At 40.0% G+C, this 15,468-nt stretch overlaps 1 protein-coding gene across 9 annotated transcripts in view; it reads left to right on the top strand.

The window, feature by feature from the left end:
- The window catches only part of PTK2 (protein tyrosine kinase 2), a 234,230-nt gene that overhangs the window by 204,146 nt on the left and 14,616 nt on the right, over positions 1–15,468 (top strand). For all 9 annotated transcript variants that reach the window (XM_075495342.1, XM_075495336.1, XM_075495337.1 and 6 more), the window contains 4 exons: positions 516–602; positions 1,812–1,949; positions 4,689–4,820; positions 14,603–14,665. In XM_075495342.1, the coding sequence (XP_075351457.1) occupies positions 516–602; positions 1,812–1,949; positions 4,689–4,820; positions 14,603–14,665 (420 nt within the window). The remainder of the gene's footprint in view (positions 1–515; positions 603–1,811; positions 1,950–4,688; positions 4,821–14,602; positions 14,666–15,468) is intronic.

Raw genomic sequence — 15,468 nt, 5'->3', positions numbered from 1 at the left:
ATAACACATGGAAATACTCATGCTAAACCAACCAGTTTGATTTGTGTTCTGGCTGAAGCAAAAGAATTTACTTTTGGGAACGGTCACAAAAGCAACAAATTAATAGCAAAACTTTATGTACTGCAGATTGTGAACTTAGAAACAATGCAATATTTGCACCTGGAAACTTGATTTAAGAATTCTGTTCTTAGCTGATGTCTTCTCTAGAGTTGAACAGCACAGAGCAGGTCATTTAGTGCAAGCAATTAAATATACACAAAGAATTCACAGAGCAAGCATTATTTATTGACGTACCTAGCAAACAATTCAGCTGCTTCCATTTCAAAACAAAAATGGAGGAAAACTTAATTTTATTTGCTTAAAAAAACCTGTTAGTCATTTTAGAATATTTATTTCAGGGGGTTTTTGAGCTTGCTTTTGTGGTGCACCACCTATAAATGTTTGTCTCGCCAAAGAGTAATTTTCTGGTTTTGGTTTTGTTTCTAAAGACTCTAAAAATTCCTTTATGTTTACAGCCCAGTAGGCCTGGTTACCCCAGTCCGAGATCCAGTGAAGGGTTTTATCCAAGTCCCCAGCATATGGTACAGCCAAATCACTACCAGGTATTACATTTAACACTGTGCATGTATTTTTTCAAATGTGGCGTTTATAACTCAGTTGCAGCTGGTGGGATTGATTCACTTCTTAACGCGGTTTATTTTTATTCAGTTCTGTTAAATGGTTTTTGTTTTACATCAGAACAAACCCCAAACTGAGCCTGGTAGTTTATTCCAGATGGCAGGTATTTTCATATCTGATATGGTGTTCAAATTCCTAAAACTACAATGAAACACGTCAGACGTTTTCATATTTATTGAAGGAATGTGGTATTCGTGTTAACATTTGTGCTAAGCTGTAAAATTACTTGCCTTGTAAAATGGCATTAACTGGTGGACTTTCCTTGGGCTTATTGATACTCTGCTCCCTGATGATTCTCTGAAACATTTTTATTTTCTGTTGGCTGATAGCCACCTTTAGATCTACAACATCATATACTCGCAGGTTTTGCTTTTCTTCCTAACACTGCTGAAGAAATTTAAAACAAAAGTTTGTCATGAAAGTACTTTAAGCATTCTTGGGTTTGTTCGAAGCTACAGCCATATACAGCAGTCTCGGTTGAGATTTTTTTTTCTCCACAGAGGGGGGGAGGTTTTCAGTATTTTAATGAGTACTTCAGACTCATTAGAACTACTTTGATTTTCCTGTGGAGAAGTTCTCAGGCCATGCAGCTAAGCACACTAATTACATGCTGTCACTCAAGACTTAAGCTTGTAACATACACTAGGGGGTACATTTTTATGTGGCTCTGTAGGGTGGTGTGTGCAGGCTCCTATTAACTTGAATAAGAGCTCTGCATGTGTAGCTCTTACAAATGTATCGATAGGTTTATTTTTGTTCATCAGAGGCCTTTGATCTTCTTGGCCGCAGAGGTCAAAACATACTTTCTAATGCTGCTGTTTTGATAAGCATCCTCAAATAGTTATAGTTATCCTCAAAAGTTATAGTTCTATATAACTATAGTATATAGTAGGTACTGTTATGATAGGCATCCTCAAAGACTTAAAAAAGAGGTTTTGTGTCATATTTTGGCTTGGCTTCCTTCTTCTGATGTTGCTTCCCCTCCTCCTCCTCCCTCTCAGTGACTGCTTGAATTGAGTCATTTCTGTGCTCTCATATTTGCTCCCTTGGGGGGGGAAGCTATTAATTATGGGGAAGCATAGGTCTTATTAATATAACTCTTTCTTTTTTTTTTTTCTCCCCACCCCCCAAAGGTGTCTGGCTACCCTGGTTCTCATGGGATACCAGCCATGGCAGGCAGCATTTATCCTGGGCAGGCTTCTCTCTTGGATCAAGCAGATTCCTGGAACCATCGACCTCAGGAAATATCAGTGTGGCAACCAAACATGGAGGTATCATGAACTCACACATCTGTTGTTGCGCTCTGTACAGTAAATACACTTTTTTATTATTTAGGTACATCTGGAGATTATTGTAGGAAAATTGTTTCTCTGGTATTTTTTAAATTGCCTTACTGCAGTGGGATGGGAGTCATGACTGAATTCTGTTATTTTTGAAACAAATCCTCCTGTGTGAGGTTGGGCACACAGTGTACTCTCTACACAAATTCTTGATGAAGTTATTACTACTTATTATCTTAACTAAGTGAGTGATAGCAAATATTTTGCATTTGTTAAAAGAAGGCTTTACTGAAACTTACTGCTCTTAATAGAGATGGGAACATTAATGTAAAAATATGTGATATCATTACTGTTTAAAAATACCTCTCATGGGAGATATCCAGCATAGCTAAAGTATCTGAGGCTTCTCTGTAACTTATCCAGAACAGAAAATGAACTGGTCTGCAAAACTGTTCTTGAGTTGTATTCCTGTTAGGTGCTTTTCAGCCTGTCATGATTTCACAGAGCTGCTGCAACAAACATCAAATTAATTCCCCCTTTAACCTTCTGCCATTTTTTTTTCTGTTCTCCTCCAATATTTTATAGTTTTTTCATTCCATTTTATCCTCCCACAAAGATTCACTTTGTGCAGCTCCTGTCTTAAATCCATCTCCTCTCTAACCAATGCTCTATTCCCTGTGCCTCTGATAAACATTTAAGTGATAACTGAGGCTTACTTGTTAAATACAGGCGAGCAGATAGGTGTCCTGGTCTTCAATTTGCCTCTGCTTACTCTTGGTTGATTTGGCCATATATTCTGCCATTGCAACTTGCTGCTGTGCTGTTCACACTGTATATAGTTTAGGGTTGTAGTCCCAAGTAGTTCAACATCCCTGTAGATTATTGACTGTAGAAACAACTTAGTCTGACTATATCATGCTTGAATAAAGTGTTGGTGGAAGCATGTAGGATCATAGAGTCATAGAATGGTTTTGGTTGGAAGGAACTTTAAAGATCATCTCATTCCAACCCCCCTGCCACGGTCAGGGACACCTTCCACTAGACCAGGTTGCTCAAAGCCCCATCCAACGTGGCCTAGCACACTTCCAGGGATGGGTCATCCACAACTTCTCTGGGCGACCTGTTCCAATGCCTCGCCACCGTCATAGTGAAGAATTTCTTCCCTATATCTAATCTAAATCTACTCTCCTTCAGTTTAAAGCCATTACCCCTTGTCCTATCAGGACATGCCCTTGCAAAAAGTCCCTCTCCAGCTTTTCTGTAGGCCCCCTTCACGTACTGGAAGGCTGCAATAAGGTCTCCCCAGAGCCTTCTCTTCTCCAGGCTGAACAACCCCAACTCTCTTAGCCTGTCCTCATAGGAGAGGTGTTCCAGCCCTCTGACCACTTTCATGGCCTTCCTCTGGACCCGCTCCAACAGGTCCATGGGTCTTTCTTATGCTGGGAGGCCCAGACCTGGACACAGTACTCCAAGTGGACTCTCTCAAGAGCAGAATAGAGGGGGAGAATCACCTCCCTCGACCTGCTGGTCATGCTTCTTTTGATGCAGCCCCAGGATACTGTTGGCTTTCTGGGCTGCAGGCGCACCTTGCCAGCTCATGTTGAGCTTCTCATCACCCAGCACCCCCAAGTTGTTCTCCTCAGGGCTGCTCTCAATTTGTTCTCTGCCCAGCCTGTATTTGTGCTTGAGATTGCCCCAACCCATGTGCAGGACCTTGCACTTGGCCTTGTTGAACCTCATGAGGTCCGCACAGGCCCACCTCTCAAGCCTGTCAAGGTCCCTCTGGATGGCATCCCTCTCCTCCAGCGTGTCAACTGCACCATGCAGCTTGGTGTCGTCAGCAAACTTGCTGAGGGTGCACTCAATCCCACTGCCCATGTCTCCGACAAAGATGTTAAACAGAGCCGGTCCTAATACTGACCCCTGAGGAACGCCACTCGTCACTGGTTTCCCCTTGGACATCAAGCCATTGACCGCAACTTTTTCAGTGCGACCATCCAGCCAATTCCTTATGCACCGAGTGGTCCATCCATCAAATCCATGTCTCCAATTTAGAGACAAGGATATGAATGCTTTGCATGTGTTCGTAATAATAAGTTACAGCCAAAGTTTTCACAAAAGCTTGGGAAGTTGGTTACCTAAAAACAATCTCAGTGAAGTTTGTTACCAGACTCCCCTTGGGTTCTTTAAGAATACTGATTTATATACTACTTGCTAATGATTTCCAGACAGCATTGGGATATGTTATATTCAGTATTATAAGCTTAAGACATGTATAAAAACTTATTCAAAAATCATTAAAAATGTTTTTGTGACCTGCTTTGCAAGTGTCAGCTAAAACTGGAAAGCATATTTGTTTTGGGTGAAAAAATGTATCTTGCAGCTTTTAACAACTAGATAGTTACATTATTGCTCAAGACCAAGAAAATGAAATTGATAAACCTGTTTTTGTTGTCCAGCTTAAATGAAGTGCAATATATGAAGTGACAACGTTACTGAAAAACAGAACAGAATTTTTCAAATCTTTTTGGTTCCAGTGATTAGGAGCAAGGCAGATAAAATGTTTGTAGTTGGAAGGAGTTTCTTCTGATGGTCTGCTTCAGCTTATAAGGAGTTGAAGGAACTCTGCTTGACTGCTGTTGTGGATTTGGGCTTTTAAAAATCTGTTCTTTTATACGTTCTTGCAGCTGTTTATACAAATTGTGAGACTGAATGAACTCTGTTTTGTAGGATTCGGGCACTTTGGACATACGAGGAATTGGCCAGGTTCTACCCACACATCTTATGGAGGAGAGATTGATACGACAACAACAAGAGATGGAAGAAGATCAGCGCTGGCTTGAAAAAGAGGAACGATTCCTGGTAATACTTTGTTTCATAGTGCTTCTTAATTCATTCTGATTTTTCTTGTTTTATTGCAGCTTGCTAAAACTGAGCACTTCTGTGAAATGAGAGCATTTACTGAACATAGGAGTCACTACCAAAATGTAGGTTTGGAAACACTTTTTAAATTAAGTGTTCAGCTAGTAAGTGAGTCCTGTGTATTATAAATACCTTGAACAGCTGGGTTTTTAGTCAGTCTCACTTTATCCAGCTGAGTATTTATGTGTGGGAAGTTGTGGGTATAACTGTGCCAATCTGGAGATTGCGTGTTTGTTCTTAAGGAGATAGATCTGTGCATACTCTACCCCTAAAAACAGAATAACCAGCAGCCATCTAACAACCCTGACTAGTAAGAGTTGTAAGCAGTCTTGCACTGGAGGAATAATGAGACACATTAGTGGGAAGAAATAATTTAAGAGAGAGCTCTGTGAGGTGGGGAAAAAGCTCTGAACATCACCAGGAGGAGAAAGAGGAGATGCATTGGTAATGGGATCTTCTGTTGCTGTTTCTCTGCAGTTCCATGTTTTCTTGTTGTCAGTGCCACTGGTGTATGTTTTTTAGTTCAACTCTGGCTTCCCAGTTGTCAAAATTTAAGTTCTGTGTTAAAATTCTCCTACTCGAGACCAATGGCTACAGGTGCAGCAGAAGATGGTAGCAGCATATTACTCTGTATAGGCTCATGCTGGGGAGCCTATAGGTGTGTGAGCCTCACTTGACAGGTGGATAATTTACAGTGGTGTGGTATGGGTTGTGACAAATATCAGTCGCACGTTTGGTCTTAAGAAGCGTATTTCAAGGAGTGTTTTGGTTTGGGAGCCTTTTATGTTATATGTAGTTACAAAACGTGCCTGTATAAATGCAGGTGCCATAGGTTTGTTACAGGAGGTAAGTTTGAAAAGCAGATGGTGATAATGGTCCATGGTTTCTGTAATAGTTCTCTGCACTGTCTAGAGCTGGTCTCCAGGAAAATCTTAGTGGTACAGATGAATTATTTTTATTTTAGACACAAAAGTTGCTAGTTGTGATTGTCTCACAGAACTTGAAACAGTCTTTTAGGGATCTTGAAGCCAGGACATTGAGTTCCTTGAAAATAAGAATTTATGCTTTATTCTACAGGAAGCCAGTGGGCGGGAATGGAGAGCAGATCTTGTACGTAGACGATGTTACCAAGACCTTACTCCTTGCCAGTTGAATTGTCTTAGTCTCTCAGGGGTTTAGTTATGTGTAGTATTCAGAACTGTTCAGAACAGCTGATAGCTGTGAAGACAACCAAGGTAGGATAATTCTCTACTAGCTCTTGAGAGCTACTGATAGATGCCCCCATGTCCACTACACGTTCTAGCCAAGATCCAGATTGTGCTGGAGTTAAGACGTTACTTTTGATTAAAGATGTTGAAGCTTGCTTTTGACTGGTTTCCTTGTTAAGTGCACTTGGGAATTTGCGGTTTGCCATTGGATGACCGTAAAGAAACCACTGTACCCAGATTGCTTTGTCCAATTTATTATGAGCTGAAGAGAGGGAGGGGAAAGGAAAATTTCTTCCCTAATTTAGGCATTAGCTTTTCCAGTCTTGAGTGGCACCAGTTGCTTGTGACTTTCAGAAGCCCAGGAGGTCAAATTGATTCATTGTGGGTTAAAACTTTAAAGAGTGTCAAGAACTTTTTGAGGAATTCATGTATTTACTGAGAATAAGGCATTGTGATTTCAGGTGGTGGCACTAGATTGTGTGGGAACTTTCTGCAGAAAACTTTCTGAACTTTCTGACCTTTTTTGCAGAACAGATGACAATTATTTGTAGCCTTTGTTATTCTGCTTTGATTCAGCCTCTGGACCATTAGGCTGTTCGCGGTCCTCCAAATTGCTGTTTGAGGAGGGACTTTTTGACTTTTCTTTTGATCTGTAATACAGTCTTAGCATATGTTTGGAAAAAAATAGCTGTGTTTTCATTATGTGTTAGTTTTTATTGCGACGAGACACCATCTCTATCGCCACCCCCTACTCAAAGGAGAACTAGCACTGATGAACTTGTGAGCAGCTGTAGAGCTCTGCAGCTTTGCCAGAGCTGGATTTGGTTGATGTAAACCCTTAGAGGGTTAAAAAGGCAAAAAACGGAGAAAGTTTGAGTGGAAGTAAGCATGAACTTAAAATGGCCAAAATGAGGAATTGGAATCCATAAGAGACTTCAGTTCTTTTTCTTTCTGCACTAACAGTTTGACTATACAGCCTTTGGGGTTTATACTTGAATGCCTGTAACAGATTTATACACTGTGTCAAAAGCTAAACAAGCTAATGATAGCCACAGGGTGTATTTCAACCCATAGCAGGATGTATGTCAGAGGAATCTTCGGTTTATAGATGGGTGTTCCTTGGAAAAGGAATGTGGTTTTCTAGGTTTAGCCCTGAAGAAATCAAGATGGTAGAAAAGTCACTGTGGGGAGTCACTCTTGGAGACCTTGCAGATCTCCTGAAGGATATCCACAATTCATACATGAGAGTCCAAACACAGGTCCAGTGTAGAAATAATCCATATATTACACGCACGCACTTCTTGTCCCGCGTCCTCTAGCGAGTGACTAGTGACATTCTCTTGGGAGAAGGGCTTTCCCTAATTTCACTCCAGGTGATTTAGGGGGGAGAAGCAACTTATTTTTTTCAAAATTGATGTCACGTGCCTCACTTGCTTTGAGGCGCCTTTCTGCACTAACCTTTAGATTTTGAAAAAACTGTTTTGCTGAACTGTGGCTCTCCCTTGCCTGCTACAGGCAGGTTTCAGAGGAATATTTGTCTTTTTGAGCACAGAGAACAATAGAGAGAGTGGAGCCAGAATGTGATTTTTAACTCATGTAACTAAACAGTGTAGTGTTCTCAGTTAAAACTGGCTACTTTCAAAAGCTGCTCTATTTACACAGTCTTCAGGCTCCTACAGTATATCTCACATCTACTGTTGAGAATTGGACTCACAGGGGAGTAACTGCAAATCATTTAATGTAAGACACTGCAACGAGAAGAAAAATCCTCAGCGGGGTTTCTGTTAGTACAGTTTTTCTTTCCCCTGAGTAACACCAACTTGCTCATGAATTGAAATTTATTGCTGCTTCTACAGGGAAAAAGTACAACTCAAAGCATGTTAATACAAGTATAAACAGCACTAATGCTGTGTTTGCTAGAAGAGACACCCCAGATGAAGAATTAAATTGCAGTGGCATTGAAAGGGAAATTTGCCAGTCTTCGGAGAGGTTGTTATCTGTGTAAGCAGTTTGCCTGAAACTGGTCCTTTGAGAACATGTGACTAGTCCATACTTGAAAGGAGATAGAAATTTTGTTTGCAAGCTGCAGCCTTAAAAAAATCCAGAATTCTGAAATTCTACTGAAAAAAGAGAAAAGAAACAGATCTCCCTTCATGGGAAGCTCCTGAATGAAAATAACTCTGTTGTCTAAAAACCGAAGAGTAAAGAAGCATTTAATTTTGAATTGTACCAAATACATCCATTGGGAGGTGAGAAGAGAAGGGGGGGGGGCTTTGATTCTGAGGGACTTTTTTTCCAGGACTGACACTCTCTCCCACCCCCTGATAGACAGGGGATGTTGCACACTAGTCTGGTAGCTTTAATGGACACTGAATAAACTTGTGGGCTTTCATACCCTCTTGATAAAATTGCTTTGGATATCAGCATCTCCAGGAAGGAGGACAGAAATCTCTGAATTATTTTTGAGGAAGCTGAATTGAAGACAAAGCGTTACTGCACTTAAAGCTTGATACAGGTAACTATAGAAGACATCTCTGTCCAGGACATAGGGTGAAGGGGTGAGATGGCTGCAGTACAAACACATTATGTCAAACAAGTGGATGTCTGTTTGGCCTTCTACGTAAGGAATCTTACTGGTAGGTCTTTTTAGGTACTACAGTCCTGAGGACTGAGTTCTTCACTCATCATTTATATCCTGTGATGTTTAGACCTCAGCAGACAAGCAGAATTACAAGAAATTAATGAAGTTCTCATTCTGCACTTTCTCCTAAGTTGTTTTTTGATCATATGGATATTTCCACCTCCAAAAATAAAATTGATGAAGATTAATCAAGATTGTACTTGTACATAGTGCATAGCATATAGAAGCTGAACAACCAGCCTCCATGCCCAAAAGCAGTGCTCCACAATTGTGAATGGCCTTTCTGCTGGTGTGTCGTGGTTTAGCCCCAGCCGGCAACCAAGCACCATGCAGCCGCTCGCTCACTCCCCCTCGGTGGGATGGGGGAGAGAATCAGAAGAACAAAAGAAAGAAAACTTGAGGGTTGAGATAAAAACAGTTTAATAGGTAAAGCAAAAGCCGCGCACACAAGCAAAGCAAAGCAAGGAATTCATTCACTACTTCCCATGGGCAGGCAGGTGTTCAGCCATCTCCAGGAAAGCAGGGCTCCATCACGCGTAACGGTTACTTGGGAAGACAAACACCATCACTCCAAATGTGCCCCCCTTCCTTCTTCTTCCCCAGCTTTATATACTGAGCATGACGTCATGTGGTATGGCATAGCCCTTTGGTCAGTTTGGATCAACTATCCTGGCTGTGTCCCCTCCCAGCTTCTTCTGCACCTGGCAGAGCATGGGAAGCTGAAAAGTCCTTGACTAGTACAGCAACAACTAAAACATCTCTGTATTATCAACGCTGTTCTCAGCACAAATCCAAAACATAGCCCCATACCAGCCACTATAAAGAAAATTAACTCTATCTCAGCTGAAACCAGGACATGGTGGCACTTGTAGCTTCTATAACTAAAAGATTTGGCCCATTACCCTGCGGTCTGGCATGCGTGCTGCGATACTTGCACTTAGGTCCCGCATGCTGGCTTTCCTGTACAGTATTTGCGCACACAGAAAATCAGCCCATAAGGATGAAATTACTCCATTAGGACCACAGTATGTGTATGTTAATCTTCCAGCCGTGACTACTTGTGTGTAGAATTAATTTAAAAGCAGATCAATTAATTCATTGAGTTAAAATAATTTTTAAAGGCCCCGTGAGGAGGCTTTTATTTGTGGGTTTTGACAGAAGTTTGGAACTGCCAAAAACTATCCTGATATTTAATTTTTTTTTAATTGGTTCTAGGAGAGAGTATACCTTCTGTATTTTAATATGGAGTTTGATCCAAAAGGAGAATCGCCTGTAACCACACATAGAAAACCAATGGTGGTGGTGATGCCATGAGAGAGCCTACTGAAGTGGTAGCTAGTTTGTTTGCTTTGCAGAAGTTGTGGGAAAAAACCTGCATCATGCTGTGTCTTTTCAAGGTGTCCTTTTAAGTTCAGCAGTATGGTGAAGTTAGTGATTTTTATGCTGTAACCTTTGGCACTGTCGCTAACTATCTCTGAACATTTTGCAGAACCCTTTTCTTCTTTTGGGCCTGTTTAATTACCTGCTTCCTCATTTATATTTAATTTCCAGTTTGAACCTTTCTTTGTGGCTGTATTTATGTTATGCGGCATTGTTTTTAATAATATAAAATAAAGATATATATGTGCGTGCAGTTTAGTAACTCCTCAGCAGACAGAGCAGTGTTGTGCTAAGAAATTTATAGTCCTTTCCTTTGATAGGTTAAGAAGAAATAACTCGCATAGTTTCCTTATCATGTTTCATTTTGTTTTTTCTGAAATTCCCACATAGTTGTGGTTTTGTCCTCTTTTGACACTGAGAACTGCAATTCAAATATAATTGATGTGAACTGTTGCTAAAATAAGATTTTAATTTTTAGCCTGAGAAAATCCCACCAAGACATTACAATTTGGCATGTCCTGAGAATGCCAAGACTTACATGTTCTTTTATTAGTGAGTAACCAGAAATACTGGAAATAAAGTAGATTATGTTCCACTTTATCAACATATGTATCCTGTCTGAAAAGTCCTCTTGATGTTTCCAAAGATTTCAGATAGTAGACTATTTATTAGAAAAAAATCCATTTACTTTTGAAGGATTTTGATTTTCTGCAAGATTTTAATAACGTACAGTTCGTCCCTTAAATATGTATCTGTAATGAATATAATAGTAAGTAGAAAAGGCTTTGCTTAAACTTGCATTTTAGTTTAGTACAGTCGGCACTTTCACAAAAAAAAAATTTCAGAGCCTTACAGTTTGTATGCTTGAGAAGTCCCACCATATTATGAGTATGAAACACATTTGAAGATGATTTGTCATCATAGTCGGTCCCTGTTGAGCTTCAAGGCTTGAAAAATATATTCACAAGTGACAACTTTTTCAGGTCAAGCTGAAATCCGAAATCTCCAGTTTCCCAAAGGCTTAATTTTCTGAAACAGTCTTGCACTGCACAAGAGTGTTAAGCAGGGCCTTTTTAGATATACACTCTTACTAGCTACGTTCAACTTTGGGGCTTCACAACTAAGTGGATGTCTTCAGGCTTTTCCCCCCTCCAACTCATCTCCCTGTTGTATATACACCCTCAATACAGTCGTTCTCCAACAGTGCCAGCAATGTTCTCCGTAAACGCACGTGCGCTAAGCACCTCAGCACCCACCGCCTCGTTTCCAGCCTCTGTAGCTGCCTCTCAGAAGGGATTGTTTCCTGTCCAGCCAAGAAGCTCTGTATATCTACTGGTATGGCCAGTACCAGGATGGGAGAATCATTCCAAGGAGTCTCTGCGGTTTTCGGGAGGGCTGCCATGGAGGTATAGGGCCATAGCAGGGCCTGGAAAGATAGAAGGGTGTGTTTTGGGGCTGTGAAATGGTGTGTAAAGTACAGAACAGGTCAGTTTTGATGTGAGGCTTCTTTTTGACCTAGAGAATGTTGCATTAAACACATCTGAAGGATCTCAGTATTAAAAATTCAGCAATGCATTGCTCTCTAATGCCAGCATGAGGCACTAAAATTAAAGCTCTTACCACTGTAGAAGCATAAGAATTGCTGCTAAATAATATTTTAAAATACAATGGGAATTTGATCTTAGATACCACCTTTACTGTAAAATAGTTTGTCTCTTGAAATTTCCACAGCCACACAAATTAATAAATCAGAATATCATTTACTAAAATGGGAGTTGTTAGAATTTATTAGAACACAGTCAAATCCTAGAAGTATAATTGGGTCTCTTCTTTGTCACTGGACACAAAAGTGTGTTGAATATTTCTCTGTTGTTCCTTGTCTTTCTAACTATCCGAGTTTTGATGGGGCAGGAGGAGGAAAACATTTGGACTTGCATTTACGTACCACTAAAGATTTTCAGTCCTTGTTTCTAAGATGTAAATATGCAGATCACCGAGATGCAGGTGGGTTGTATAGCTGTACAGACTGCTCATGGACCCTCTGGTTTGCCATTACCCGTTGGCACTTGGTATCTTCGTTTTCAGGTCAGGTTCTTGGAGATGCCTGGGCAACACCCTGCCTTCCATGGCTTCGCTTGCATGGGGGTGGTCAACAGGACTCGGTATTCTTGTTGGCAATGTGTGAAGCAAGTGTTTGTCAAGTTAATAATGCTCATTTTAGTAATATTTTATGTGTAATTACAACTTTTCTATGAAATGATTCTTAGACTGTAGCTAGGTGGTTGTGTACTGTTCATGTATGTGATGTCCTGCAGTCCACTCATATGCTGCACGTTTGCTGCTGGCGGTGACTTGGGTAATTGAATTGTTGCTGTGATGTGAGGTTGTAGAATTTTACATTTAGAGAGTTTAGATGCTGAAAAGGAGGACCTTGTTAGTAAGACAAGGAGGGGAGGAGATGGCTATTATGTCTGTTAGTTTAACGTTTTTCTTATAATACTAGAAAAACATCTGTTATTTGGACTAGTGTGTATTTTTGTGCTTCTGAATCTTTTAAAATGCTCAATAATTTATTATCTTTGGAGTCTGGTTTAGGGTGCATTTCTGGAGTAGTAAATTGTTAAAAGTGCAAAGAGCATTAAAGACCGCTGTGATAAAATAGTCTTTGACTATTCCCAAAGACTTTGGGCACTTCCCTGGCTAGAAACGAACACGAAACGAAGACAAGTTGTGAACATCAGTGTAATAGAAATGTAGTTAGTTGTATGCTTAGATAAACAAGGATAGCAATTTTCTTTAGCTTAAAAATATAATGAGAATCACGACTGACTTTAGATATCTAATGAAGTATCTAACATACCCGTAGCAAATGAGACTTCAAAAATTAGAAAAAATTCCTTCATCATAATAAAGGAAATAAACGGGAGGTTTGTCAATGGTAGGTTTCGTCATAAAATTTGTCACAAATTCCTGGAGAAACATTGGGAAATCGCTTGCTTGTGTCTGCTTCAGTTCTTCATGTTTAAGATGGGGTTAAATATTTCCCCGTCTAGTATGATTTGTCTATTTTTAATCTGCAAGTTCCTTCAGGCAGCGACTGTCTCTGTGCCTCTGGCTGTGCCTCAGTCTGCGGAAGACTGAATGAAAATCCAAAGTACAAGCCCTTCTGACAGACTGCCAGCACAATTGGAGTATTTTTAATGATAAAAGATCAATATTAGTGTATCTTTGCAAGTGCCGTTTGCCCTGCTTTTTAGAGTCATTCAGCAGGATGTGCGAGTTGGAATTATTCTTTAGTGCTTTTAGAAAGAAAGAAGGAAAGGGATCTGGAGTAGCTTTAAACAAGAAATGGATATATTTGTCCCCCCAGACTGACCCTGAAAGAACATGTATCTGTTCATGGGGTCAGTTTAGTTTTAGTTACAGCCAATATTCACATGCCTGCATTTCGCTAAATAAAAAATTTTCATTCTCATTCTGTGTGTGTCCATTTTATATATATCTCCTTACAGACATATGAAATAAATTGTATTTACAGTGATGCAGATGTGCATTTTATCCATTTTCTGAAGAGAATGAACCCCGAGTCTCAAAGGATAGTGAATTGAAGAGTCAGAGAAATCCTCTTTCTTTGTTGTTGTGTGCCAGAATTAGCGCACTAGAAAAGCACCCTCATTTTGCTGAACTTGTATCTTCAGATCAGTGTTAACCTTTGTTTCACATTGGCTCTTCTTTTGTCTTTCCCTGGACTTAATGTTGTCCTCAAAGAATAAGCATAACATATCTAGGTTTGCTGGGGAGATGAGAAAAATGACTGGTTTCTATGCAAAAAAATTGGGCCAGTCTTATTTTTACTTTTTAAAACAACTAAGCCCCGAGTTCCTGTATCTCGCTTAAAACGTATAAAATAGAAATTCATTTGTTTGTTGCTTGTATCAGGAGAATAGTGCATCTGGATGTCTGTATTAGCTTTCTGTATCCAAATGCAGTGTTTAAAGAGCTCCAGTAATTGGCCCCATTTGCAGGCTTGGAGAGAGAGCCAAGTACATATAAGCCGTCCTCAAGCAGGAAGCGGGAATTAATGCGCAGCATTTCTCATCCCGTGGTTGAAATTTTGCTGTTGGGAAGCAAACAATTTAAAAAAAAAAACCAACAACAAACTACTTTTGCTGCCTTTGAGAAAATTAAAATGCAGGTTTTCCAATGTTGTGTTAGGGAAATGGTACTAGCAATATTTATAACAAGCATTTTTACACGTGCGCTAAGAATGGGTGGTTGAGAAGCAGTCGAGAAGGCTGCCAGGAGTTTCAGTAGCTGCAGTTGCAGAAGCGCGTAGTCGCAGCAGCGGGGGTGTATAGACTGGATTGAAATGACATCTGTATTTGTCAGTGTAAATTTTTAACAGTATTTTCCTGTCTTTATAATGACTTTAAGCCTAGGTCGTGTGAATTGGTAAGCAGAGTACAGAATGAAATTTTTCATTTTTGTTTTAGAAACCTGATGTGCGGCTCTCCAGAAGCAGCATCGACCGAGAGGATGGAGGTCTCCAGGGCCCAGTAAGTATGCGTGGGATCTTTTCATCTCCCAACTCTTTCTCCGGTTTCCTGGTAGAACATGTTGTACACTGTCTTGATTATGGGAGATGATTTAAAGTTTTTGCTAAATGTTTCCACTATTATTACATGGCTCTACAGCTTTCCAAGAGGCTCAGCTTCTGTGGGAACAGCAGCCGTGGCAAACTTGTTCATGCAGCAGTTTGGGGGATTTGGGGTATGGTTTTGGTTTTTTCCTTTTTTTCCTTGAAGCTGCTGTTGTAACAAATACTAAAATATTTCCACAGATATGTTGCAATAATTTTTTAATGTTCATATGCTGTATAATTGGGCCTTTTATTTAAAAATGTGGATAGTTTTCTGAAAGTTCTGTCAACAGGAAGCAGGATTAAAATAACTTTTGCAGTTGTTTAAATATCTGAAGGGTTTTCTTCCAAGGAATGTAAATGTTACTGTTGTATTACCCAGAAATCTGTTTGGGGTAAATGATCTGCTATGAAACAAATGGAATAAACCCCACAGCCATTCATTTATTACCAGACAACAGCTGCAGCTGTGGTATTCTTTCTTACAGGCTTAACTTCTGTCTGTTTAACTAAAAATGTCTCTCCAATTGTTTAATTGCCATTGGAATCTCTGAAACATACGGATCGAAAGGAGGGGTTAGGCTAGGGACTGTTAATGATAGAAACCTGATGCTTCGTCTACTGTTTGTCCCCAGGGATCACCTTTAAAATAGTTAATATTTTACATTCACTGTCCTAGTTCATTTGGGATGCGATTGTAAACTCCTAGTTTGGCTTCAG

This window comes from Mycteria americana, chromosome 2 (assembly GCF_035582795.1).
Source record: "Mycteria americana isolate JAX WOST 10 ecotype Jacksonville Zoo and Gardens chromosome 2, USCA_MyAme_1.0, whole genome shotgun sequence".
Lineage (NCBI taxonomy): Eukaryota > Metazoa > Chordata > Aves > Ciconiiformes > Ciconiidae > Mycteria > Mycteria americana.
The sequence above is the reverse complement of the archived record's forward strand: the minus strand, read 5'-3'. Positions and strand labels throughout refer to the sequence as shown.